The 27,648-nt window shown below is 48.0% G+C and overlaps 1 protein-coding gene and 1 non-coding gene across 2 annotated transcripts in view; both read right to left on the bottom strand.

Annotated features, from left to right (window-relative positions):
* Positions 1-27,382, bottom strand: part of DLG5 (discs large MAGUK scaffold protein 5) — a 125,850-nt gene extending 98,468 nt beyond the window's left edge. Inside the window, exon 1 of the mRNA XM_054572497.1 lies at positions 26,853-27,382. Coding sequence (XP_054428472.1) covers positions 26,853-27,156 — 304 coding nt within the window. The 5' untranslated portion in view covers positions 27,157-27,382. The remainder of the gene's footprint in view (positions 1-26,852) is intronic.
* On the bottom strand, positions 881-1,020 carry LOC129070068 (small nucleolar RNA SNORA29). The gene has a single exon (XR_008529083.1). It is a non-coding gene; the product is annotated as a small nucleolar RNA SNORA29 (small nucleolar RNA).
* Positions 27,383-27,648: the final 266 nt, after the last annotated feature.

Genomic DNA, 27,648 nt, shown 5'->3' with positions numbered 1-27,648 from the left:
TCAGATGCCTGTGTCCACCTAACCTACATCCACACCTTCTCATACTTGTCACTTCTCTCTATGGCAACCATCCCAGTAAGATCTCTCACAGCTCAACTGTTTCATCCACCTCCCAATTCTGCTCAGTCTCTCGGCTATGGGCTCAGCCACCTACTACCGTGGGCATAGTACAGAACACCTCTCTCCACCTCCATCTCCTCATCTACAACGGCTCAGCAGATTAAGTGAATAACAAATGTCAAGTATCTCAACATCAGTCCTTCCAGCTACCAGATTGTCACTGAGCCCCACCTCCCAAGAGTGCCCCCCCAGAGCCTAGCTTCATACCATCCCCAAGTGCCCAAAAGTCCCTGGTTACGCAGTAAAGCCTACCTTTAGGCGGGCACGTGAGGGTCTTTATGACCCCGGGGCTGGGCCCAGCCTGTCTGCACCCTCCGTGTCCTTCCTATCCCCACGCAGGCCTCTGGCCAGGTCAAAGTGCCATGTGTTCCACACTCCCTGCCCATGCTCGCTTGTTCCCACCTCCACCATCACCGCCACTTCTACCGAGGTCCTACCCATCCCTCCAGGCCCAGCGTTAAATGGAGGCTCTCTAAGTAGCATCCCAGATCCTTCCACCTGGAAGTGATCTGTTACTATCGCCCTGCCTGTTCTTCCCTATGGTTCTAACCAATGTCTACCAGGCCTGGCTTCACCTACGAGATGGGACCAGGCATCCTGGACACACAAGCTGTGCAGTCTCACAAGGCCCCACACCTGGCTTCACATTCCATTGTTACCACCTCAAAATTCTTAATGATTTATGAGCAAGGGGCCCCACATTTTCCCTTTGCAGTGGGCCACATATTCCTTTTTGGTTTTTTTGTTTGTTTTGTTTTGTTTTTCCCTGTTCAGCCATTTCATACAGGGGGAGGGCATGAACAGACCCTCCCCCCTCAGATCATGGCAATTTTACTCTATCCCATAAGCACAGCCACTAAAACCTACTATTAGGAGAGAATGTGGCAGTCAAACACATATTCCATATTCAGTTCTGCTGAGGACTTCTCAAGGAAGAGGCTTTGGTTTATCTCTGCATTCCCCACAGCGCACAGCACACAGCCTGTTACATAGTACGGATTCAAAGCAGGAGAAAAGGAGGTGAAGGTCCAGGTGTCTCTGCTCTATGTGAGCAGTTAATAAAGGTCCCTGCCACCTCCAGCCACCCACCTTTCTCCCTCCCTCCTACATAAATGCACAGACCCAGAGCAGAACAGAGAGCAGCAATTCACCTCAAGTCATTCCCTATACCCACATCCCCCTCTGGTCCCCACTACACATCATTCATTCCCCAGGGCACCAAGAAAAAGGCTGTTGGGCACTAATTAAAATGCAGGTCCTCCAGTGCTTCAACTTAATGACACACTGGTTGCTGTAAAGCCCACTCTCTGCAGAGCTTTAGAATACAGGAACACCGACTCAGGAGTAATCCCAGCTCTGCCACTTGCTGGCTAAACAACCTCGATCAAGTCTCCTGGCTTGAGGCCTGGAAAGCGAGGACCATCAGGGGCCAGCCTTTCCCACACCCTGCCCCTCCGTGAGACCTGGTCCCAGCCCTGACCCTACCTGCAGCCCGGCTCAAGCGACTCGGGCTCACAGTGACTACCTCACTCTGCTCTCACAGTCCACACCTGCAGTGGCCACAAGGCCCAAACTCAGGAGGACAGACACGTCCACAGGCCAGACATAGCCTTAAGAACTAGGGATGGCAGCCGCTTCCCTGGGACACCCTGCTAACGGGATCAGACTCAACCCTGGCTCAGACCCGCAGCAGCACATCTGAAATACGCCCTCAATCCCTCCCTACCCCGTGACCCATAAGCAACCTCCTGGCACCGGCTCACAGCCATAAGCCAAACCAACTTGCATGAAAAACACTCCCTGGCCATGCAAAACAAATGTATTTGGCCCACTGCAGAAGTAATTGTTTGTGAAGAGATAAATATATAGAGCACAGTAGACTGCTCTCTCTCCATCTGACTTGGAAGCACTTTCAACATAAAATCTTGGTTGACTCCAGGTGTGTTTAACCCTCAACCTAACACTGTCTTCATGAAGAGTCACAGAATGTAAAAGACAGAGGGACCCCCGAAATCAAAGCGATCCCATGCACCCACTGACAGATGGGGAAACTGAGATTCCAGCAGGTCAAGATTGCCAACCTTTGGGCTCCTCAAGCCCCACCATGTTCCATTTGGATGCTACACTGTGCACTGTAAGAGCACTGACTGTTTTACAAGATGATGCCCCCACCAAAATGTGAGTTTTTGACACTGGAGTGTCACCTCTTTGATTTCTGCAGCTCAAGCATCTCTCACAGGGTCATGCACCACAGGTGCTCAATAAACAACTGTTGAACAAACAAGTGGCCCACAGAAGCATCCCAAAGCCACAGACTCAGAGGCAAAGCTGACTCTGGAGCCCCAGGTTCCTGTGTCACCTGCTTCTTGCTCTCTTCTTCTTTTGTTTTTGTTTTTGTTTTTGCTCTCTTCTTAGACTGAATGCAGCAGGTGCGGGATGACTGGGGGAAGGAACACAAACCTCAGAATGACAAGACCAGTAAGCTGCAGGGTAGGGCACGGCCTGGCCTCTGGCCGTGCCTCTAACACTGGCATGCGGGCCACTGTCACCACATGAGCTCTCTCTAAACCCCAATTTCTTCTGTTCTCAACTGGAGGATAAATGAACCTCATCTTGCCTACCTGCCAGCATCAGAGCAAGGAGGGATAAGAGGAATATGCACGTGCCCCGAGGACAACACGAGTGGAACTGAACTCCCCAGTAACACCGCCTCTTCCTCATCCACCAGCTCCCTGGTAAGTAGGGAGAAGGGACACCAGCAGCCCCACTGTACAGATGGGAAAACAAGGCCCCAGATGCCACGCCAGTGCCTGCAGTGCCCCTGGACACCCTGGTGCTCACTCCTGCTCTAACAATCGACGCAGGCCATGGGGCTGGAGGGAGAGGGAAGGGTTCCAGGAGTGCCTGTCCCCCCAGACAGAAACACCTGCCAATCCCATGTCCCTCTGGGCAGCAATTCCTGGCTGTGATCTGCCAAGCCTATAACCAATCCCTGGATGCCACAGGGAAGCACCAGTTGTGGATGGGCCCATGCCTTGGGGCAGAAGGACAGAAGTCCAAGGAAGCTCAGATAGCCAAGTAAAAAATAACCACACCTTATAGCCTAGAAGTCAACAAAGACACTATTGCCGGGTTTTCCAATTTTCTTTGAGTAAACATTATTGACAGCAGATGGGAGGAAGAGGAAGGCAGTTTTAGACCCCACCTGTTCCCTGGACTTAAGCTGGACATCCCCTCCTCCACTCCCCACTCTCTCCTCTTCCTAACGTAACCATCTTGGGACCTTCCCACAGATGGGTGACCTCTATCCCTCAGCAATCACAGCAAGTACACAAACCTCTGTTTCTAAACCCCAGGCCACACTGCCCGAAGGCTTTCACACAGGGAGCTGTGGGGTGGAAGACGGTGCAAACTTCCGTGTCTACTGTAGCCACTGCCTGCTGGTTAAGAGCCTCTGCCACTGACTTAAAATCTGAATCCTAGCCAATGTATGTATAAGGACCAGTGCGCACACACAAAAACTGTCAGGGATCTGCAGGGGCGGTCAGTATCCTGGAGGGGTTACCAGTGTGGGCTCTGAAGCCGGCCGGCCTGCCTGCCGGGAAGCCCAGCTCATGCATGTTCTGTGTGAGTAGGGCACCTTCCTGAACCTTTCTGTGCCTCACTCTCCTCATAGCTAAAACAGGTAATAAAGTACACGCCTCCCAAGGTTTTTGTGAGCCTCAAGTGAGATAACATTTGGCACAATGCTTGGCATACAATAAAAGCTCCATTTTCCCCCAGCACAATATTAATATGGTTGCCTCTGGGATATTGTACGCTTTTCTTTTTCCTTCTTTATTAATTAAATTTTCTACATGAAATGTGCATGCTTTATTGTTAGCAAAGAATAAAGCTTTATGTTTATTTTTTTGAGATGGCGTAGGAGGAACAACTCAGAATCCCAAGGAGCCCTTTCCTCCAAACACGCAGCGCTCAAGCAGCCCTCGCACTGCCGTTGTATTTTCAGGAATCCCCTTTAGGGCAAGGAGCACTACTGTCCAGGGCAGCCCCTCCTTTTTTCAGCCACCTGATCCCTTCTTCTCCACTCCTGCCACTCCAGTAAGACTGGTGCTTGGCCTCCTGGGCCTCCTCTAGGAAGACCTCCCTGGGGGCCCACACTGCAACCTCCGTCCTTGGGAATACCATTTTTCCGGACCCCTGCCCTCCCTATCTGATGTGTGCCCACCCCAGAGCAAGCCCGTCTTGCACCCGTGTCTGACATGTCCAGATGTGATAACCTTACCAACACCGCAACAGATAGTCCTGAGGGCAAGGCCACCTCCTTCCTCTGTAATTTCAAGGCACTTGCCCCAATTCTCTTCTTGGACTTTCACTACATACAACCCTATGGGTGGAGGAGAGATTCAGGGAAGAGAAGAGCCAGTCTCACAACTGGACTTAAAGCCAGTCTGACTAATTCTAATCCAGGACTCGTTCCCAACACTGCTTGCCCAAGGGAGGCTTGCCGGACAGGCCCTCAGCTAACAAGCCCTAGAGCCAACTAGGTGGCCTGACTCCACAGGGCGGAACTGCACTGGCCAAGGTGGCACCGCTCCCTCTGCTCTCTCCCTTCCACCTCCGGTTCGCTTCTCACATCCCTCCTCCTCCCTCTCCAGGACTTCCCTCCTCCCCAGCTGGGCTTTGGTCCTCAGTGGCTCCACAGCTGCCCTCAGCCCTTCTGAGGGTGTCCACAGCTAAGGAAGCCAGTGACCCCGCACTAAAAGGAGGAAGGGGAGGAGGAGATCTTGAGCTTTGTAGCAGATACTACTGGTTTTTCTCTGTTTTATGTCAAATGACCTCTAACACTCCAGGCAACGGTACATTTGAGCCCTGCATACTTAAAAGAATTTAGCAGAACAGTTTAAAATGTCCAGACTTGGAGGTGTCAGATTTCATAAATGGAAGAAATTCAGAACACATATGCAAACCACAACGCTGGGACACTGGAAAGGTCTCTTAACTGTTCAAACCACAGATTCTGTAAAGAGAGCAGACTTCCTAGTCCCCCTTGTCAAGTTTCAAGAACTCTAAGATTGTCTGGGGGATATCTATCAGTATAGCACATATACACATGTGTGTATTATAACAATAGGTTCTAACAAAGATAGGTCAATTGCTGATAATCAAGCTGAAATAACATTAGCATAATAACCAAATACATGTTTATTAGAGCCCAGATTTTTAAAAGTCTGCAAAAAACATGTTTAGGACAATTAGGGAGACTTAAAATGGACTGCGCAGTAGATAATGGTATTGCATCAGCACCAAATTCCTAGGATGTGATAATGGTGGTATGTTAAGTAGGAGCACATCCTGGTTCACAAGTGATGCACGCTTAAGTGTTTAGGGGTAAAGTGTCCTGAGGTCTACTTTTTTCTAAATGAATCAGGAGAAAAATTGTATGTGAACATATATGGAGAGAGTGACAGAATCAAGAAGCAAATATGCAGGCTGTTACTCATTGGTGAATCTAGGTGAAGACCATACACATATCTATTGTACTATTCTTGCAACTTTTCGGTGGACCTGAAAACTTACAAAACAAAATATCAGAGAAAAAAATATAGTACTATTAGAAATCTGTTTAAAACAGGAAAAAAAAATTTTTAAATAAAATGGCTCATAATGCCATTGCCTATAATTCTTTTATTTTTTTAAATTTTATTATTTGTTTTATTATTTGTTACAGAGAGAGAGGGAGACGAAAGGTGAGAGAGGCGGAAAGAAAGAGAAATAAAACACTGATTTGTTATTCCACTTATTTATGCATTCATTGGTTGATTCTCATATGTGCCCTAACTGGGGACTGAACCTGCAACCTTGGTGTACTGAGATGGGATGACACTCTAACCAACAGAGCTACCTTGCCAGCACCTACATAATTCTTTTAAACTGTTGCAAGATAACTGTGAATTTAAAAATAGGTGAGGGCCCTGGCCGGTGTGGCTCAGTGGGCTGAGCGCCAGCCTGTGAATCAAAAGGTCACTGGTTTGATTCTCAGTCAGGGCACATGCCTGGGTCTTCTCCTCTCTCTAAAAAAAAATAAATAAACTCTTTAAAAATATTTTTAAAAAAATAGGTGAGTAATGGGAGGTGGGAGGCTTAGATGAAAAGATGAAGAGATTAAGAAGGACAGATTGGTAGTCATAGCTAGGAGGATATAAAGAACAGTATAGGAGATACAGTCAATAATACTTAACATTTGGGAGTAATAACTATGTATGGTGCCAGGTGGGTACCTGAAATGCTGGAGGGATAACTTTGTAAAGTATATGATTGTCTAACCACTGTACTCTACATCTGAAGCTAACAAAAATATTGGATGTAAATTGTAATGGAGAACTGTAATGTTAAAAATAAATACATAAATAAATAAAAATAGATGAGTAACGCTATGTGTGTCCAGCCATGTTTTATCTACCCAAGAAGGAAAATACCCTAAGAGAAATTTTTTCTCTTAATAAACCAATGTACAAGCAAATAAAAAACACTACAGTTTTCGAAAGTCTACTGTATCATTTCTTAGTGGTACAATGAATTTTTCAAAATGAGGGCCTATGCAAAGACAGGACCCACAGTGGGGAGCAGTTTGAAAATAGTCTACAAGAACATTCTGGTCCGTTTGCCTGTGGGTCACCTGATGACTGTGGTGGAATTTCCAGGCAGGCCTCTCCCCTCCATCTCCACTGCCCACAGCACTGCGAGCCTCTCCAGACCCTCGAGAGCCTTGAGACTGTCTGCTCAGGGTCCCGGAGTGTGGGTCCACCCAAGGCTGCTCACGATGACACCAGCTTGAGCAGCACCTTCCTCCATGCGCCAGCCCAGCCTCCTCCACCAGCGACAAGGACACATGGTTCCCAGAGATGCCCCATGCTTAAGCTGAGGCGGCCCCCTCAGTTTCCTCATCTCTATCTTACCTCCCCTCGCTTACACTGTAATTCCTGGAGACTTTGATTTTCTCGGAGCGGGGGGCGTGGAGAAAAGGGAAAAAATCCTCCTAACTTGCTCATCAGAATTATTAAACTGTCCACAGAGAGGAGCTTGGTAACAAGATGAAGGCAACAAAAGTGGCAGCACCACCTGAGGAAGGCTGTCCTGGCAGCTGGCGGGGACTGAGAAAAGAGGCAAAGACACCCAGGGGCAGGGGCTGAGAGAGCCCGCACAGAGCCCAAGAGGCCTGGTTACTAAAGCCAGGAACGGGCTGCTTCTTCTGCCAACAGAGTTATCTTTTAACCCAACCCCCAGATGACACCATGTGGCAGCAGCACAAGATGGCTCCGGAGGGCACACATGTCACAAGGGGCCCTGGGTCTCCTCTTCAGGCCAGGGCTTGCCCGTGCTCCTGAGGAAGTGAGGGCCCCTGTTCCTCCAAGGCCTACTCCTCGACAGGCCTGTGCACGCCTGGGACAGCGAGTGAGTAGGTGAGGGAGTGGAGGAAGCTGCTGTGCTATGCAGGGTCCCCAAATGCCAAATGCAAAGGCCCGAGAAGGGAAGGCACTGGCCCAAGGTCACTGAGCAGGCTGGCATCACACCAGGATTTGCCTTCTACCCAGATGTGGCAAAGAGGTTTGCAGCTCAAGAACAGCTGCTATCAACAGGCTGTGGTGGGCTGCCTGGGATTCTGGACAAGAGAAATTCTGTGGCCCTGGGCAGGCTTAGCAGGCAAGAGCAGCTTGACTGATTGGTGAGGAAAGAAAACGGTACTGCCCCAGACCTGCCACCCTTCCATGAACGCTGACAAGTTCATGGTGTGCGTCTGGATTCCAACTGACGAGGGTGAAATCCTGACTCACTGGCTTGGGACTCTGGGCAAATAACTTCCCCTCTCTGTGCTTCCGTTCCCTCATCTGTACAACGGGGACAGCAGCCCCTCATTTTGGGGTTTCTGGGATGACCCATAGACATCCGTATAAATTCCCAGGCACCCACTGTAAGGGTCATAACTGTCTACGTCACACCAAACCACTGCTATCATGCTCTGCTGCCACAGGCTCTGGCCCAGCCTCCTGACCCTTGCCTGACACACAGCCCACTTTCTCACAGCCAGACTAGTGCTTGGCAAGTGTCCAATTCTGCAGCCTCCCTTAGGGGTAGCTGGCTTACAGAAGACACATTTCCAACTCTAGTCTCTCTCCCTAAAACCTCTGCCCAAAGCTCAGGCAGGCCATTCCAGCAGCCACCACAGCCGGCGGACAAGAAATGCAACAGGGGACCATGACAGGGGAGGATTCTATTCCCTCCTGGCCTATGGCCCATGTCTCTAGCATTACCACCCTAGACTCCAAAAGTATCCTCCACCAGACCACCAAAAACACAAACACTCAAGCAAGTAGATATAATCTTATTAATCCATTCTCTACAATTTTCCATGGCTCTCTTTGACCTGTCAGGACAAAGTCAAAAAGTCTCACCCCAGCCCTAAAAGGAAGGAAACAAACACTCATTGAACATCTCATTTTGTGCCAAGTTCTCAGCTACATACTTTATATGTATTGCACATATAATAACTCCCCCTAAAGTTGGTCTTATTACCGCATCTTAGAGGGAGAAGAAGTTGAGGCTCCAAAATATTAAGCACTTTGCTTAAGCCACATAGCTCAGGATCATCAGAACCAGACTTGGAGGTCTATCCACAACCCCACCTCTGCCTCCTTTCCCAGATTGTCCCCTCCAGCCCCTCCAGGACCAGGCCGTTGTCCAGTCACCACAGCGCCCATGATCACCCAGCATGCCTAGCCCCTTCCTGCCTCACTGCCCTTCCTCAGGCTTCTCTCCCCATGGCCGGGATGCAGCTACCCATCACCTGACAACTTCTACTCAGCCTCCCAAGTCCAGGTCTCTGGTTATCTTCTCCATGAGACTGACCCTCAGCCCAAGTACTCCCCCCTCCACAGAATCAATCCCTTCCATGGATGCACACTAGGGCACAACTTACCAGGCCCCGAGCCAACGGCGTTGCTGTCTACTCCCTAATGTAGATCATTCATCTTGTCACCACCACAGCTCACTATGTTGGCTTGAATAAGTGAGTGCATGACCTCCCCGCTAGACTTACAGACCAGAAAACAAAGCACAGTCAGAAGTGGATCTGACCTTTGCAGGGAAAATTGGTAAACAGCAGGTCTAGAGTAGCCTTCTGGCAAACAGTTTATCCTTAGCTGGGTGCACGTGAGCAACCCCATCAGCTTTATCAACTCCAATGCTAGGAAGTTGCACATCCACATGGTAAAGCTGTGGTAAAGGCAGCACCAGTGACTCCTGGGAGCCGCACTGCTGAGGAGGGACCTCTGGGCCTTCTCCACCCCGTCCGGGCTCTGGCAGAGAAGCCTTCTTTGGGCTCAGCCTCCAGGCTTCCTGGTATTCTCACTCCAGGACACAAGCAGCAGCTCCTCTCCACTGACCTGGACAGAAAGACGCCAGGGCCTGCAAGGGCCTTGGCGAACTGCACCCTGCTCCCACAGTTTATCAGCCCCAGGTCCCCGTGGGGAAGAGGCAGAAAGATGAGATCTCCGTCCTGACCCACTTTTCCCAGAGCTCCCTTCCCAGAGCTGGCCCAGCCCAGTGAGATCCCTCTCACCTGTGACATCAGTAAGGGAAACAATTACATACGTATAAATATAAGGTGCACTTTCAACTCATCACAACCAGCCTGAGGCTCCCACTTTATAGATAAGGAAAACGGCACCCAGAAGTGGGTCCCTGAACTATGCTCTTCCCGCTCTACTGTCTCCCCAACCCCATGAACATCACAGTTCTCCCTCAGAGGAGACTGAACGAACACTATTCTCTGCTTCCCTCCCTGGGCAGGCTCAGACACTGAAGAAATGAACTGCACTGAACATAAGGACCCTGGGTGCTGGTGAAGAATGCAGCTGCTTCAGGAGACCCAGGGTGGGCCCAGCAGTCGTCACTTTAAGAAACTTCTAGGTGATTCTGAAGAAGCCAGTCTGAACACCACACCTGGAGAAATCTAGGAGTGACTCATGCCATCAGCCTGGCAATTGGTATCAACAGCCTTCAAAATGTCCACACCCTTTGACCCAAAAGCTCCACTTCCAGGAATTTATCCTGAGGAAATAAAGATGTGCACAAAGATCTATGCATAAGGATGTTCACTGTGGCATGATTTATACTGAAAAATGGGAAATCTCTAAATCACCATAAAAGGGAACTTGTGACATATATCTTGCTAGGACAATACTGTGCACCCACTAAAAATAATTCCTTGTTCACTCTTTAAAAAAAAAAAAATCTGTAGTGGTTATCTCCAATTAGTTATATTACCGTCAACTTATTTTCCTTTTGATTCTCCACTATTAGCATGGCTAATAACATAATATTTTTAAAACCAAGTAACTTTTTTGCTTGAATTACCAGCCTCAGACCTAAAATTTGAAGCCCAGTAGTTCAGAGAGAATGGAAGGGATTGCACAGGGCAACCATGCCACCCCTGAAGATGCCAGAACTCCTTCCCCGCCTGCCTGAAGTTGCACCTGAATGCTTTCTGCAGTCAGCAGCAGCCCATTCCCTTTCCTAGGACAATGTCTGGCAGCGAAACAGTTGTTCCCTATCCTGAACAGGATTTGGCCTTCGTGAAGTGAAAAATCTCCCATCTCCTTAATACAGGTGGCAGTACATGGCATCACAAGCTGAACAAACACAAGGAACAGGACTGTTTTTTGTTGTTGTTGTTTTTAATTAAATGACTTAAAGAATGAGCACCCATACTTTCCCAAAATGGCCAAGATGAAACTATGGGGTTTTGCAAGCATGGCTGGCGCCCATTCACAATGCCATGTTTAAGTCAACTGTGGTCCACGGCTTGCTCTCCACAATCACTGATATGATTATTAAAAACACCTGTGTCCCTACTGCGTTCACTGTTCCATGGCCAGTTGTTCCACGGCCAGCTGTTCCACCCCACTGGCCATCTTCACAAAGGCCATCTTCAGGTGAACAACCTGCTCAAAGCTGCCGCCTCCACTGACACACAGATGCCACACTACTAGAAGCTGAGGGATCAATTTCAGCCCAGACACAAAAGGCCTTCCCCCAAAGAAAGCAGCAGGGCAAAAAACTGATGTTTCTTTCCTCCCTCGTTTTATGTATTTCCTTTTATTCCCATTCCCCTCCTCCAGCCCACAGGTGACCATTCTTTTGTATAATCTTTTTCTTTGTATTCTTGCAAAGCAGAGATTTTTTTGTATTATTTACATACCAGCACTGCACCACCAACCTCACTCTCCTCCTTAACCTTTTCATGGAGCACTATACTCTATGATCCATGCCACTGCCATGTGTTCCTCATCAGTCACTAGGGACTGCTTCAGGGGACAGCCGGCCGTGTCTACCACAACACCCATCAGTTCTCCCAGGGATGGACACCACCCTGCAGGCACCTCCAGGGACCTGTCCCCTCAGGGACCTGGGTGAGAGCCTGCAGGGGCTGGGGATCAGGCTCTCACACAGGGTCAGGGCTGTGCAGGAGCTCTGACAAAGGCTTCAGCACAGCTGCACAAGCAGAGGGGAGTGTGTGAATCCCCACACACCACTGTCCATGGACATCATCCTGCTTTCTAGTTTCCTCCCAGCCTAAGAAGCAGAAAGAAATAGAGTGCATTGTGGATTCTTACCAAACCTGCCAGAACCACGCCTGCTAGAACAGCAAGAGAGGCATTTGCCACAATAAACTGAGCTGAACGTAAACAACTGCTCATCAATAAGAATCTTCGGCCTGACTGGTGTGGCTCAGTGGGTTGGGCATTGTCACACAAACCAAAAGTCACCAGTTCGATTCCTGGTCAGCGCACATGCATAGTTGAGGGTGCCAGGTCCCCAGTTGGGGGCATGGGAGGCAACTGATTGACTGTTTCTCACCTCAATGTTTCTCTCCCTTCCCTTTTCCCCTCCCTTCCCCTCTCTCTAAAAATAAATAAATAAATTCTTAAAAAAAACAAGTAAGAATCTTCGCAGGGAGACCTCACTGCCCTGAGTTGTCACAGACTGCTGGAGCACAAACATCACGCGCTGGCTTGCACAATGCCACAGATCCCGCCTGTTCTGGTCGGCAGAGGCTCCTCCCAAGGGAGCCGACTGTTCAGGTAGGCGGCAACACAGTGGAGCTCTCATGCCACTCCGCTTTTATTTGCGATCACACGGTCCTACTACCCGATGACTATTACGCACAGCACATACCACACGTGACTGCCATGTGATCTGACAGCACCTGAAGCAGTCTATACCTGTTCAATGAGTCCCAGCAAGGTCAAATTGATCTAGAAGTTGCTAAACACTTACTCTTAAATCTTTTGTGCCAAATTCATCACAGTACAGAAACCAAGAGCTAGAGACCAACCCAGATCTGCAGACTTACATCCCCCGAGTGTGGGATAGAGTATGGAAACAAACCAACCAACCTCTCCTAAAAATCACAGTTTACTGTGGCATTTAAATGGCCATGGGACTGGGGCTCTAAAAACAGTACCAATAACACCTTATGCTTACACAGTGTTTACTCTCTGCCAGGCACTGCTCTAAACACTTTACAAATAGTGACTCCTTTAATCATATCATGCAAGTCCCTATTATTACCCTCATTTCACAGATGAGGAAACTGAGAGGAAAAATAACTTGCCCAGCGTCACAATAAGTAGCAGATCTAGGATTTGAACCCAATACCTAGCTTAGATACAGACCCTAACCACTCTACTAAACTGACTCCCTCATGACCTGGCCTCCCCAACCTGTTCCCTCATTTGTAAGGTGGAATAAGGACCCCCAAAGAGTTGCCAATAAGATCAAATGAAAAATTAAATACAAAAATAAAGACAAAGCATCCTGTGCAATAAAAACACCATCTACACAACACACAATCGTCTAATGCATGTGACCATCTTTCTACACCACCCACCTACTTTCACACAAGTTCTGGGAAGGAGGTAGGGTCACGGCCCCCACCAGAGAGATAAGGATAAGGCTGAGAGAGACTATGTGAGGTGGTCATGGGGACACAACTAGACTCACTCATTCCCCATCAGCCACTTTATTTCTCAACCACCCTTTTCTCCTCCACAAAGAGAAGGCCAACAGATGGGAACTGGTCTCAAGTTCCCCAGAGGACTCATGGATTCTGGTTTCTAAAAAGCCCAGCTGTAATTCTTAGACCTGAAAGTTAGGAAAAAGAAAGATGTCTTTCCAAGCCATCTAATAACTCATGAAAGCCAATCAGACACCTCTAGGGCTTCTGCAAAGGCAGGTCAGCCTATCTCCCTCACCCCACCTTCCTCTGGCCACAGCACCCGCCCCCACATTCCACAGGCCACCCTCCTACTCCATGCCAACTCTGCGGCTCCACTCTCCAGCACCAGGCCCAAGCAGCCTCACAGAGACCCGATGGCAGGGAGAATGACTGGAAGCAGCAGCCAGGCCTGCCCTATGTCCTCCACAAGTTGGTTAGGCTGGACTCGTTTTCCCAGTGCTTGCTGAATGCTTGTCTCCAGAGGAAGCCTGTACCTACCACAAAGACCCACTGTTCAGAGAATGGATTTTCTCCCACATCTCCTCCCTTGTTCTGCACATAGCCTTTGCCAGGCCTGCCTTCCTCTGGCTCCTTCTCCAGCACCCACCCAGCCTTCCAGTTGTCTGCCTTCACCCAGCTCACCACCGTACACTCTCCTCTGGGCAGCTCACCTGCTCTGCATGATCTGTACAGCCGCACACCTACTCCTTCACACATGGGCTTTCCAATAAGACAATAAACTCCAAGGGGGGCAAGAACCATCTTCTTTTGGCCCTTTTGAGAATATTACAGATTTTTTCAAACAAAAAGGCTTGCCATTTGCTATAAACCAAAAAATGGAAGGTGAGGAACAGAAAGTCAATAAGCTAGGCTGATTACTTCTGACAGTAAAGGCAGAATAGAGAGACAAAATAGAGCAACCCAAAATGAAAAGCTTTGATGAACAACAGGATACATAATTCCACCTAAAAGAACAAATCAAAGCCAGAGTACTTGGTATGGGTCTATGGTATGATCATGGGTGATGCTAATGTCTTTTTCATCTCTACATACTCAGCACTTAGCAGAGGCATGGACCAAGGTATATGCTAGATACATGATGGATGGGTGGACAGACAAATAGACGGAACCCACAGCATGAGGCTGTGTGATCTCATGCAAGAAGATACTGTGACCAGCTCCACTGAAATTTCAGGACAAGCCTTCTTACAAGGGAGACTGAGAGCAGAACAAGCTAACATGAAATTCCACAAAGCAAAACTCCACAGAAAGCAAGAACAGCCAGTCACTGTTTCACTCCCTCTCCCTGGGCTCATAAAATGGGGGAGAAAGTACAACAGGACTTATAATGGGGGTCTGCCATTTTCTATCAAAAATGAGGAGAATATACAGGTATTTATGTGCTCTCACACACTGCCCCTATATTCTAAGCTGCTTGAGGTTCAGCAATATTTTTGTATGAGATATTATTTTTTTATATTTTATATAAAAATGTAATTTTTAAATTTTTATATTAAAAAATTATAAGGAAAACACCCCAGAACCAGCACATTTTGGTTTTGTTTGCTTCGCTTTTTCCTGGATCCAGTTCCCACTGAGGTTGGCCATGGGGGTGGGCCCCAACTCCGTGTCCTGGGGCCTTTACCCTCTTATCTTTTATTCAAGACTTTTTCCTCTGGGGCAAGAGACTCAGTGGCGTCATTTTCCTGCCTGAACTCTGTCCTGTGACTAAGCAATAAGAAGCCACAGCAGTCAGCCCTGGAAGTTTTTTGCTGCGTCATAAACAAGACGAGGAGGTACCTCCTGCCAACATCAGGCCCATTATCTGACTCAGCACTTAAATTCAGATGTCACAACCTGTGTCTATATCCAAACAGTCCCAGCTGTGTGACAGGTTCTCAGAAAACATCTGCTGAATGAATGAATGCTGTGATGAGAAAGGGAGAGGGGCCCAAGGCTCAGGATACAGGCATCTCAACAGTGACCTTCACCAGCTGGCCCAGAGCACAGAACAAATGCAATCTTGATAAAGAAACTGACAAGGACACCAAAACCTGCCCAGTCTCTGAGCAGCTGGTGGCCCCAAGCAAGCTGACGAATCTCTCTTGGCCTAGTTTGCCCATCTGTAGGACGTAAGTACCAATTACTGACAAGATTTATTTCAATGGTCAGGAATGAGAAGCTTTGCATAACTCCACGAATTACAATGCCCTGTTACTTGCTCACCCTCACTGGAAAGAAAGGCTGGTGCCTGCAAAAGCCAGGCCCAGATAAGCAAAAATCAGCCAAGGCTCTGGAGACTCTCCGCCCAGCCTGGGGTTGGCAAAGATGCCTTGGAAGGAACCCCAGCATGGGAAGAAACGTGGACCTGTGTCCAGCTCTGCCAGGGGCACGCTATGAGATCCCAGTGGAGTTTTTTGTGTCTCTGGATGCAGTTTGGGCAAAATGGTCTCTAAGACCCCTTCCAGCTGTGATACACAAGCCTTAAAATGCTTAAGAAACATAAACAGGAAATGAAAACACTGCTGGCCAGAAGAAAGAAAAAGAGGCTACCCTGACTAAGAAGAACAGAGGTTCTCATGAGTATTGAAAAAGTTATTAAACTTCTTTTAAAGTATGACTTCTGACATCAAAATATAAAAATCCAGTTCTTTCCCATTTGTTTTGTTATCACATCACTCACTGCTGGTGGGACAGATTTTCATCCCTTTTGATCAGCAGATTTACAATGGTCAAATGATATGCGAGATTTGTTTGGGGGTCCCAGGCCACTTTAAGGCGTCAGGCAGATACCGTTCAGACAAGTAACTTAACGTTGACTCAGAAGAGGCCTGAAAGCCACCTGAGAGACAGGCCGCACCTGGGAAAACACTGTGGGCACAGGAAACACACCCTGGCTTGAGAGGGCAACAAGGCAGCAGCCGGGAGTCGCAGGCGACTATCTCTGATGGCACAGCTTCCCACACAGGCAGCTCTACCTCCCCCACTGAAGGATGCATGTGGGCAGGGGCTTATTTATGTATCAATGGCTAACAGTTCTCTTATGCAATGGAGGTGTAGGGCCAGCTAGTGATCATATATATTTTTTAAAACAACAATTTTTCAAAAAAGGTAACCACGTCCCACTGCAAGGGCCATCTCACAGGGTTTCACTCTCCTCCTTCCCATATCAGTCTTGGGAGGCAGAAAGTGGGTTGTTGTTTTTTTAATTTATTAGTCACATTGTGGTCATTTGTCATTTTTAAAAGCACGGTTCATCCCGAAAGGAAACCTACAAAGGTAAACAGAGGAAGCATATGGAGACAAGGGTATCGGATGAAAACACAGCTGCCACCAATTGCAGTCTCTGTGTCCACCTGAGACTCACCAACCCAGCTCAGGCAAAGGAAGGTGAGGCTCGGGGGTGGAGGGCGGGGGAGGTTGGCTCTTGTCTCTCTCGGCATGCAGAGCATATTAAAGGCATCCAAGCCAGTGGTTTTAAAACTATGTTCTGCAGAGCCCTGGAGAACCCTGGGGAGCCCTGTGGAAGAGCACCAGGGAGGCCACAAAGAAAAGGGGCGAGCTCCTGGACTCCACACCTGATCTCCACAGCACCTCTTCGTCTATTTCACACGTCTGGCTCTCCTGTAAGAGGCCAGTGAGGGAAAAGGGTCCAATCATAAAGGATATTTACACTTCACACATTATTTCATTTAATTGTTCACAACAGCCCCGTGAGAAAACTGAGGCTGAACAGGCTTTTGGTCAGACTTCACAGCCCATTTGCTGAGAAGCCACCCTGTGCTCACCCCATGTCTATGTAGACTCTAGAGAGGGAATGTCACAGCCCAGAACAGTCCGCTCCATAGCTGGATGGCACTGACCATCAAAACAAGTTCTTCCTTAAACAAAAGGCCCAGGGAACAGGAGTATTAGGGTTCATAAAAAAGGCCCAGGGAACAGGAGTATTAGGGTTTATAAAAAAGGCTCAGAGGGAGAGGTCAACTAAATACCACATGTGGACCTTATTAAAATCCTGATTTGAACAAACCATTTAAAAAAAGACATTTCTGAGACAAGGGAAACTGAGTATCAACTGGCTTTGAGATGACATTAAGTAACGATTAATACTGTTTTTTGTAAAACTGGTATTCTGGCAATTTTTTTTAAAGGCCTTATGTCTTAGAGACACTTCTTAAGTATTTTTGAGAGATGTGATATGGTGTCTACTATTTCTTTTAAAATACTACAGACAACAAAACTTGTTGGGAAAGCTGGGTGTTATATTGTCCTTTCCATCTCTGCATATGTTTGAATTTTTTTAATTGTTGTTCAATTACAGTTGTCCCCATTTTCCCCCCATTACTCTCCCCTGCCCTACCCACCCCCCATCCCCAACATTCAATCCTCCCCCATCCTTGTCTTTGTCCATGGGTCTTGGCTGGTGTGGCTCAGCGGACTGAGCACCGGGCGTGTGAACTGGAATGTTTGAAAATGTTATGCTATAAAGCTTAAAAGGAAAGAAGGGAGGAAGAAAGGAAGGCCTCCGCTTAAGTTCAGCTCAATTCAACCTTCCAGTGTCTTCTACCAGTCAGCCCCTGTTCAGCTTTCTAGGATCAAAGTCCACTCCTACAGACCCCTAGAGGTTTAACCATCTCAAAGAATAAGTGTTACAAACCAGACTTCATTCTTGTCAAGCCACACTTGAGAAACTGAGGCCCAGAGAGATCACACACCTTACGTAAGATGACACAACCAAAAAAATCTACTGGCCCCCGAATCACACATGCCCACTTAAACTGGTATCAGAATTTAACAGAATGGGAAAGTTTAGGGTTTTGGTTCCCCAAGTGAGAGAGCTGAGGGAAAGTTTGAAAAACAGTGGTATATATTAATGTTCCAGTTTCGTGCACTAATGTTGAAGTTTCCCAAAAGTGCATTTCTCAGAACACTGATGTCGCAAAATGCTCAATGAAAAGGATTTTGTGGTCAAATCAGTCTGGGAAACACTGTATAGGAAACCCACTCCAGGGAAGTCTCCGAGCACACTGGCTTATTAGTGTCCTCAAGAGGCTCCCAGTAGGGGGCCCCTGCAACCTGCTTGAAACCAGCACTGGTCAAATGCATTTGACCACAGAACTCTTGAATCGAGCAATGCCACTGACATCCCACCAAACTAGTATTTAGATGTTTCCTCGGGATATGCTGATCTAAGCCTTTTGAAAGAAAATCTTGCCCTGGCCAGTGTGGCTCAGTTGGTTGGAGCGCTGTCCCATAGCTGAAAGGTTGTGGGTTCGATTCCTGGTCAGGGCACATGCCTAGGTTGTGGGTTCGATCCTCAGGAGGGGCGTGTGCAGAAGGCAACCAACTGATGCTTCTCTCTCTCATCCATGCTTCTCTCTCTTTAAAAAAAAACATAAAAATGTCCTCAGGTGAGGATTAAAAAATAAATATATATATTTTTTTTAAAGACTGTGCTAGAAAGAAAGAAAGAAAGAAAGAAAGAAAGAAAGAAAGAAAGAAAGAAAGAAAGAAAGAAAGAAAGAAAATCTTGATAGCCAGTTACCCTGGATCCTAGACTAAAAAACCAAACCAACCCTGAATGGGATAAGAAGGAAGCGTCTACAAAGCAGAAATAACTAACATACTTCAAGGCCTTTGGGGACAGAGATTTTAGTACTGGAAACCCAAAGGAAATGTGTGAACATCCCTTGGCTGCCAGATATGAATGCTGCTGGGATTCAATGGTTAGTAACTTGTGGCCTCAAAAGAGTCATAGACAACTACTGAAACTAAATCTTTCTTTAAAGCCCAAAGGAACTGTCCTGAGACTTTCCAAAATAGGCCTGGAAAAAAATAAACAATTTTTAGAAGAAAAAGGGGAAAAAAATGTCAGAACTAAGACTCTAGCCAGGCCAATCACCTCCAAGTCAAGGTGTTGTGGACAGTATGGAGTTCGAACTGAAAACAAACAGTACAGCAGTTCAGTTCCTCCAAAAATTTACCACTGAGCTGCCTCATCATCCATAATTCACTCCTGGATACATAACCAAAAGAACTGAAAGCAGGGCCTTAAAGAGATATACATACAATGGAATACTATTCAGCTTTAAAAAGGAAGGAAATCATGTCACATGCTTCAATATGGATGAACCTTGAGGACACTGTGGTATGTGAAATATGCTAGTCACCGAAAGCCAAATACTGTATGATTCCACTTACGTGATGTACCTGGAGCAGTCAAATTCAGAGAGACAGAAAGTAGAAGAGTGGCTGCCAGGAGCTGGGGGAAGGGGGAATGAGGATTTGTTCTTTAACGGGTATAGTTTCAGTTTTGCAAGATGAAAGAGTTCTGGAGACTGGTTGCACAATAATGTGAATGTACTTAGTACTATTGAACTGTACACTTAAAAATGGTTAAGAAGGTAATTTTTTTTGTTATGTGCGTGTTAGTACAATTAAAAACAAAGAATATGAAGGAAATTCTGACATACAATACAACATGGATGAAGCCTGAAGATATTATGCTAAATAAAAAAAGCCAGTCACAAGATGACAAATACTGTATGATTCCACTCACATGAGATACGTAGTCAAATTCAGAGACAGAAAGAAGAACGATGGCTGCTCATGGCTGGGAGAAGAGGAGAATAGAGAGTTACTGTTTAATGTGTAGAGAGTTACTGCTTATTAGAGTTTCAGTTTTACAAGATGAAAAGGTTCTAGTGATGGATGGTAGTAATAGTTACAACAATGTGAATATACTTAACACTGAACACTTAAAAATGATTAAGAGAAAATTTCACATTAATGTATATTTTGTCATAATTTTTTAAAATAGGGAAAAATGGCTCAAATAGTAAATGTTATACTATGTATATTTTACTATATTTTTTTAAAAAGCAAATAGAGTATGACCCTTTATGTGAAATAAACATCAAAATCAACAGTCACCCCCCCCCCCCAATTACCCACTAAGGGTTTATATCTGGACAGCTAACATGAAACATTCCAAACATCCCTATTCAGTTTAAAAGGTTTCTGTAGCACTTTCATGGAACTCTGTCTCAAAAAGATCAACAGAGACACAATTTAGAGATAAGCAATCTGCCCCAGGTTAAAGATTTAAAAAGTTGCAGTATCCACACCACCACCCGCCTCCCCCCGCCCCAATCCTACTTAAAAGTTTTTCCTGCTGAACTCGCCCAGCATCCCTGCTGCACAGACTTGATAGGCAGCGCAGCTCTCTCACTCTACATCCACTATTCCTGCGGCTCATGGCGCATGTCTCCCCAAGATTACAGGAAATTACTGAAGAGCACCCTCATGCTGGCCTGCAAAATGTATAGGTGGGTGGAATGAGGTGGAAAAAAACATCCTAAGACAAAATATTTCTCCTCCACTACTTACTTATTCAGGAAATAGAAAGCCAGAGTGTCAAAAGTCACTCAGCACTAACACTGAGAAAATAGTAATCACGGTAAAGAACTAAAAGAAGCTTCCAAAATCTAGTCCAACCCTACCACCAAGCCTCCTTGGACCTAATGCCACCTTAGAAGTGCTCAGGATCCCATAGGACTGAGCACATTCTCAGTCACTGCTAAACTTCTGCTAGTTTTACTGTTGTACTAGAAACCAAAGAAACAACCAAATAAACCCCAGGTAGTTGAGAAGCTCATCCAATGTCAAGATATTACAGTTAGGAGCAGAGAGCCGCCAAGACTCTTTCGAGGACACCAACTGACATTCAAATTCTAAGCGCAGAAAGGGAAGAGCTCTCCAGTCCTACAAAAGGCAATGTGGGTGCTCCATATGGCTCCTGGCAGCTAGCCCCTCAATGCCAATACCTGATGGGTGACCTTGGGAACTTCAGACAGCAATGTCACACCACCTGCTTCCATCACAGACATACTGTGGGTGGTGACATCTGTGTGTGCATCTGGGACTCACTCTAGCCTTCCTGCACTCCCACAGTCCTCTGTCACTGTGAAGTCACCACTTAAGAAACCTGCACATGGTGGGGCCGGCCAGGGGGGCGGGGGGAGGTAGGAGAGGAGAAGGGGGCTAAATAGTGATGGAAGGAAACTTGACTTGGAGTGGTGAACACACAATATAATATACAGATGATATGTTATAGAACTGTATACCTGAAACCTATATAATTTTATTAACCAATGTCACCCCAATAAACTCAATTTAAAAATAAAAGCGGAAAGAAATCTGCACATATTTCTGAAGAGGACTCGGACTTACACAGGGTCACACCACTTATTCTACACACAGCTGACTAGTTATCCCACTCTACAGAAATTTACTGAACACCTATCTTGGGCCAGGCTCTATTCTACGCTTTAGAAATACAACAGCAAATTCCGCTCATAGAGATCACATTCTACTCTTGGTGATCCACAGCCACACTAAAGGCAACCCTGACATCTCTTCAGCACAGGTTACAAGGAGCTCCCACATAACCCTCGGAAATATCAGGAGAATCCCAGGTTTCTGGTTCTAAGGCTGGTTCCAGGCTGTACTGCTCACCACACTAACAAATGCTCCTCCTTTTTTCTTACCACTGATTGTGAAATAATAACATAGTGAAGTAGTTATTGTTTTAATTATTTTGCAGAGTAGGAGATAAACTCAGAAAGGTTAAATGGCTTGCTCGAAGTCTAAAACCCGGTGAAGTCGCCCTACCTCTCCCCATCACCCCACTCGAGCAATGATTTCACCTGCTAACTGCATCATCACACAAAGATGAGGCCACATATCATGAAAATTCACCAGCTGTTTTACTGGTACAACATCTTTCCCACTCTTCTTCCTTTGGAGAACTGCTTCTTCCCACTCTAAAAAACCATATGGTCCTGGTATGGGACTCCAATCACAGCCTCCCATTACCCAACCCTATTGGCTGAGTCCACTGCTGGGCCAATCACAGTCCTCTGCCTCTGGCCACAATGATTGGGCCTCACATGGACACAATGAGCCTAATCAGGCCAATCGAAATCCTTCCCTGAGATTTTTCTGCCTGGACTACATAGATTGAGCTCCCTTTATTCCCTAGTCAGCAGCTGTGAAGATGGAAGCCCAGAGGCTGGAGACCATGTTCCAGGCCCACAGGAAAAGAGTGCAACATTCGGGATCAACCAGCCAAAGGCCAGTTTCCCCAATCCATCCCAAGGCTTTGGAATATCATATAATAAATTTCTCTTTTCTGACTAATATAGTTTAGGCTACATTTCTGTCACTTGCAATAATCTGCCTTTCTTTTAGAAAACTCTTCTCAATTATTACTTCCAAGTTCCTCCACCCCTTCCTCTCAAACAACACAATGAAAAGAAAAACTACAATGGTTGAAACTTTTACTTATGTCACTGTCCCTGCTGACCCTCCAGGACAAAGTAGATGAAGAAATAGAGGCTAGTGCCTAAGAGAGTAGGACGAGAACAAAAGGCCCAGGTAACCTCTAATGAATAATAAATAATCCACACCTGACAATCAGCAGCCACCTGCACTCGTCCTACTGGAAAAACCTGGCAGGGTTATTCCTTTTTAAAAAAAAATTCCCCCAGCTTTAACTTCTGACAAGTGCACATTGCTTAAATTCCAAGAGATATCCAAACCCCTCGCTCAGCTAGCCATCGTGGCCCTCCAGATTACCTTGGCATCGCCATCCACGTAAGCCAATGCCAATCCCCTGCTCTACTCGGGCTGGCCTAATTCTGCCACCTGAACACATACTGCTCCTCTCATGGCTACACCTACTGCCCAGAACGTCCTCCTCCTTTCCCTGTGCATTTTCAAAATGCCCCCTTCAACACCCAGCTCAAGCTCCAGTCCCTCCAAGGAAGCCTCCCTCAACTTCTCCAGCAGATGCTGCTGTCTCCATTCTCTTAACTCTGGTGACGCGAGTCAGCCAGCTCACTAGGAAACTAAAGAGGGGACACAGAGGGAATGAGAAGAAAACATTCAGCTCTGAGCACACGAGAGGGGCCAGCGGGCACTCACCAAGCTCTGCCACTTTTGCCCCGCAAGAGAGGCCTGACATAAAATGGTTTGGGGAGCCCTTTCACATTTAGATGGTAATTAAGGCCCCTAGAGGTGGGTGAGAGTATTTGGGAAAAGCATGTAGTATACAGAGCTTTAAAAGGAGGAAAAAGCCTGCTGGTAGTGTATCACTCAATTGATCTGTCTCATACTGTCACTCTCCCGAGTGTTCCATTCCCCCCCTAGGCAGCAAGCTGCAGGCTGGAATTACATCCTACGCACCCCTGTCTCTGTATGCACCCCGGCCCCACCTGGACTGAGCACAGAACCAGGCACTTCAGTCCTCCCCGAGTACATTCTGCCCTCCCACGGGCTGAGGCAGGCAGCGCAGCCCCCTTAGCCCCATCTCACAGATGAAAACACTGAGGCTCACAGCCAGGAAGGGGCCCTCACTCCCGGTGCAGACAGCCGAGGTTCTTCCAGTAAAAAAATCCAGATGTTAGTAACTGAATCTAAGAGAAAAAAAAACAAAGGACTGTGTGGGTTCCGAGCAAACAAACAAATCCTGGTACAACTGTGTAAAAAAACCCTAGAGACCTGAGCCACTCAGAGGAAAACAACAGTTCTCTCCTATCTCTACCCACAGTGGGGGCAGAGATGATCACTTACTCCTTACAGATCCATGTATAGGGACAAGGAAAGGCTATATAACTCCACAGAGTTCCCCGATGCAGGAAGTGTCCTGAAGTTAGAGCAGGAGGGCCTAATCAGGTGATAGGAAAAAGTGTCCCCCACACAGTATCAGGAGTACTGTGCTGCATCTTGACTCCAGCTCCTCTGTGCCCTGCAACCTCTGGCCCGTCTTCATACCTCACAGATAAGGTCACAAAACCCAGGATAACGCAGGGAAGACATCACTCATTTCACTGGGGTTGCCAGAGAATGAAGTGAGATGGTGACACATGCGGTAAGATACAGTGTTATGCTGAATAGCACTGTACTGTCAATCCAGACGCGGGAGTCCCCCTGCCCCGCAAAATAAAACAACCCTATTCTCTTAGGCACCTTCATACTCCAGGCCTAAACTTGGTGGGTTAGAAATGTCCAGGGCTCTAACTGAGCATGAGCAGAAACGATGGGCTTGATGTGTTCACCTGTCCAGTACCACCTAGGCCAACTTCCTCTTAGTTCCGGGCCCCGTGTGAGGGGCTGCCAAACATCATTTGCCTGCAACACAGCAAACTCCCACAGCATGCAAGTGCCAGGCAGTGGATGAGCATTCTGACCCATACAGGGTGTGGAATCCACCAAGGAAGCCCACAACTGGGTGATGGCAGCACCTCCAATGTAGAGATGGTAATAAAGGGACCTCCCATTGATGCTTTGGATCCGTATAAAGCCAACTGGATCCTCTCACAGGATCCCACAAGGGCCTTGCACTAAGTCCAACTTATGGGCAAAGCTGTGGACTTGCATGCAATGTGCAAACTGCTGGGAGAGCTAGGAGGCAAGACACAGTACTGGATTTCCCTGACTTTGGATCCTTGAAAATGAGACAGGTACGTCCATCCCTTCAACCACAGCAGCCCTTTTATGCACTGAACTTTGCCCCATAAGAAGGACTCTCCGGCTAAAAGAAAAAAAAAAGTTGGAAAATCACCACACAGTAAGTCATCCATTACAAAGATCTCAACATTCTCTTGTTTACTTGCACATCATGTCACTTCTCCCCCAGAAGCTCTAGATGGCATCTTGCCACAACAAATGCTACCCTATATTTTTTTCTGAAGTATTAACTACAATAAACTTAAATTCCCCTTGAAAACTGTTTTTCTGAGAATGTCATGACGCTCTGCAAGGCTATAGAACTACTGTAGTAAAATGAGGGTCTGAAATCAATACCTTTGGGGGTAAAATCCAAACTCTATTCCATTCCTTCCTCAGAGGTCAGGACCAGCTCCTAGAACGTTGGTCCTGCGAGGCGCCATCTTCTCCACCAGGTAAGAAAAGGAGGAGGACCTATTTAATGGCAATTCATCCACCTATTCCAGAGGTTAAAGCTAGTGCTAACTCAAATACATCCCAACAGGACTTCAGTCTGCACTCTTAACTTCTGTGCTTCCTTGATAAACCTCGTCCTTCAAGGACAGACAAACGGACAGACAGGCAGAAAGACAAAAGCAGTTAAAACGGAAAAAAAAATAAATAACCCTGATATGATTTCCCTCTGTCCTTATCCATCTTTGTATCTTCAAAAGCACCATCCCAAGAAAAGACTTGATTTTCTCAGAAACTCAGATATGATCATAACTGTGGGGACAGAACATAGGATTGAGGGGTGTAAATGCTAGAGAGTCACAAACCCAAAGTGAAGACAAAAGGGCCACCAAATAAAATGATGTGCTGAGTAGCGAGCAATTTAGTCTCTCTGTATGAAAGGTTCCTCCACTATGAAAAGTGAGGTGGAGAAGGCCAATATACATCGAAGGTGTAAGCAAGAACAGCTTATAAAATCATCCCCTTAATAAGTGAGGCTTTTAATAGCCATATAAACAGCTCTCGTCAGCCTTTGGCCTACAAGTTGCTAAAGACAATTTGTCAGCCCTCTCGGTTCACTCTTAAAATAAAGACAAGACATAGAAACAGTGGCACTTGCTGCTTCCTGGCTCCGAACGTGTTAAATAAAACAGTAGGTCATAATTGAAAACTGGTGTCCAATACTTTGAGCATTTTAACCATTTCAAGCCTGAGTTTTCTCTCTGGCAAGGTAAGAACAATAGTTCACAGAGTAGTAACAATTAAATGTGATAAATCAGAACGCCTGCCACAACAGGAGGTGCCTAATAAATGCTCATTCTCTTCCTTCCTCAATGCTACACCTTCTTCCAGGAGCTTCCTTGTCTGAAAGACTGGCCTTCTACACTTCCCCAACCAGGCCAGTCCAAGCCTACCACTTGTCACAAACTCCCAGCCTAACCTCCACACATGAAAACTCACAAATCCGTCACCCCACCCCCCACCCCAAGGAACCAGCCACCAGTCTTCCCTCCTCACACAGCTCAGCACCGTCAGGGAGGGATCTGAGCCCCAGCAGCTACTACTAGGATTTTCCCATGGTGCAATGCAACTTCCCCAACTTTTCCGGGCCCACAGTTTCCAAAGAAACCTAGAAGGCATTGTGCATAATCAACCACCAGTGTGGGCTAGCGAACAGACTGAGCTCTGGGCAGAGGGACCCGGGAGAGCCAGAAAGTAAAAAGGCACCCGTGGTCCTGAAACCAGATGGCAGGGACCAAAATTCAGGAGTACAGGTCCTGGGCCAGGTTTCATGCTTCTATACAGTACCATTGATTAAAGGCTAACAGAGGCTCTCAAAGAGCTGGTGGGTGGTGAAGAGCCTTAGAAATGGGGCTGACAGACATCCCTCAGCGGTCCCCCGGAGGCTGGACCTGGCTGGACCTGGTACCAGAGAGTCAAGGCCTGCAGTGCCCGGCATTGTTCACAGCGGCGGCGGGGCAGGGCGAGGAGGTGTGAAGTAGAGGTCCGCGCATCGCCCCCCACTTCCCAAGCGAGCTAAAGGAGGGAAGGCTGTCCCCGTGGCCAGCACCAGAGAGAGGAGTGGCCCTCCCGAGTTCCCCCTCCGCGAGCAGGAGAGAGAAGTCGTGAGAGGCAGGTCTGAGAGGCCGGGCGGGGGTCCGACACTCACCGGCGCCCTCGGCGGACTGCGGCGGGCCGACGACGCCGTTCAGGTAGAGAATGGGCAGCAGGTGAGGCTGCGTCTTCTCCAGCGCCGCGCGCAGGTCCTGGAAGTGGTCCCGCTCCTTGGTCAGGAGCAGCTTGAGCAGCAGCTCCGCCTTGGTGCCTCCCGCCTCCTCGTCCAGCTGCCGCCGCTCGCCGGGGCTCAGCGCTCCCGCAGCCTCGAGCAGTCCGAGTACGGCCTCCACCTCCGTCATGGCCTGGGCCAGACTCTGCTGACACTGGGCTAGCAGCTCCCGGCGCTGGGGCTCCATGGTGGCGGGCCGCCCCGCCCCGCCGGACGGCTCCCGGGCTCCCGAGGGGCCCCGCGGCGCCTCGGGGCGGCGAGCGCCTGGCTGCAGCCCTAGCGCGCCGGGAGCCGTGAGGCGGCGGGGGCCATGGGCCGGGGGACCTGGACGGGCTGGTGGCCCGAGCGGCGGGCGGCGCTCAGCAGCGGCCGCCTCCCGGGCTCAGGAGCGCAGCCATGTTGGCTGCGGCGGCGGCGGCAGCGGCGGCGGCGGCGGCGGGACTGGAGGAGGAGGAGGAGGAGGAGGAGGAGGAGGGGACGGAGGAGGAGGCGGAGGTGGGGACGGCGGCCGGGGCGCGCCCCGAGGCCGGGCTCCAGCCGGGCATACACCCCCTCCCCCTCTGCGCGCGCCGCCCGTCGCTCTCTCCGGGCCCCGCGAGAAAACTCGCCCCGACACCCTGGCCCCTGCGCCGCTCCCCAAACCAGATCCCAACTGCAAGAGGAAAGGAGCCCGGGCCGC

Source organism: Pteronotus mesoamericanus, unplaced genomic scaffold (assembly GCF_021234165.1).
Source record: "Pteronotus mesoamericanus isolate MK-2021 breed Mesoamerican mustached bat unplaced genomic scaffold, CSHL_Meso_final contig_24, whole genome shotgun sequence".
Taxonomy (NCBI): domain Eukaryota; kingdom Metazoa; phylum Chordata; class Mammalia; order Chiroptera; family Mormoopidae; genus Pteronotus; species Pteronotus mesoamericanus.
Note: the sequence above shows the minus strand (reverse complement) of the source record. Positions and strands in the feature narration are given on the sequence as shown.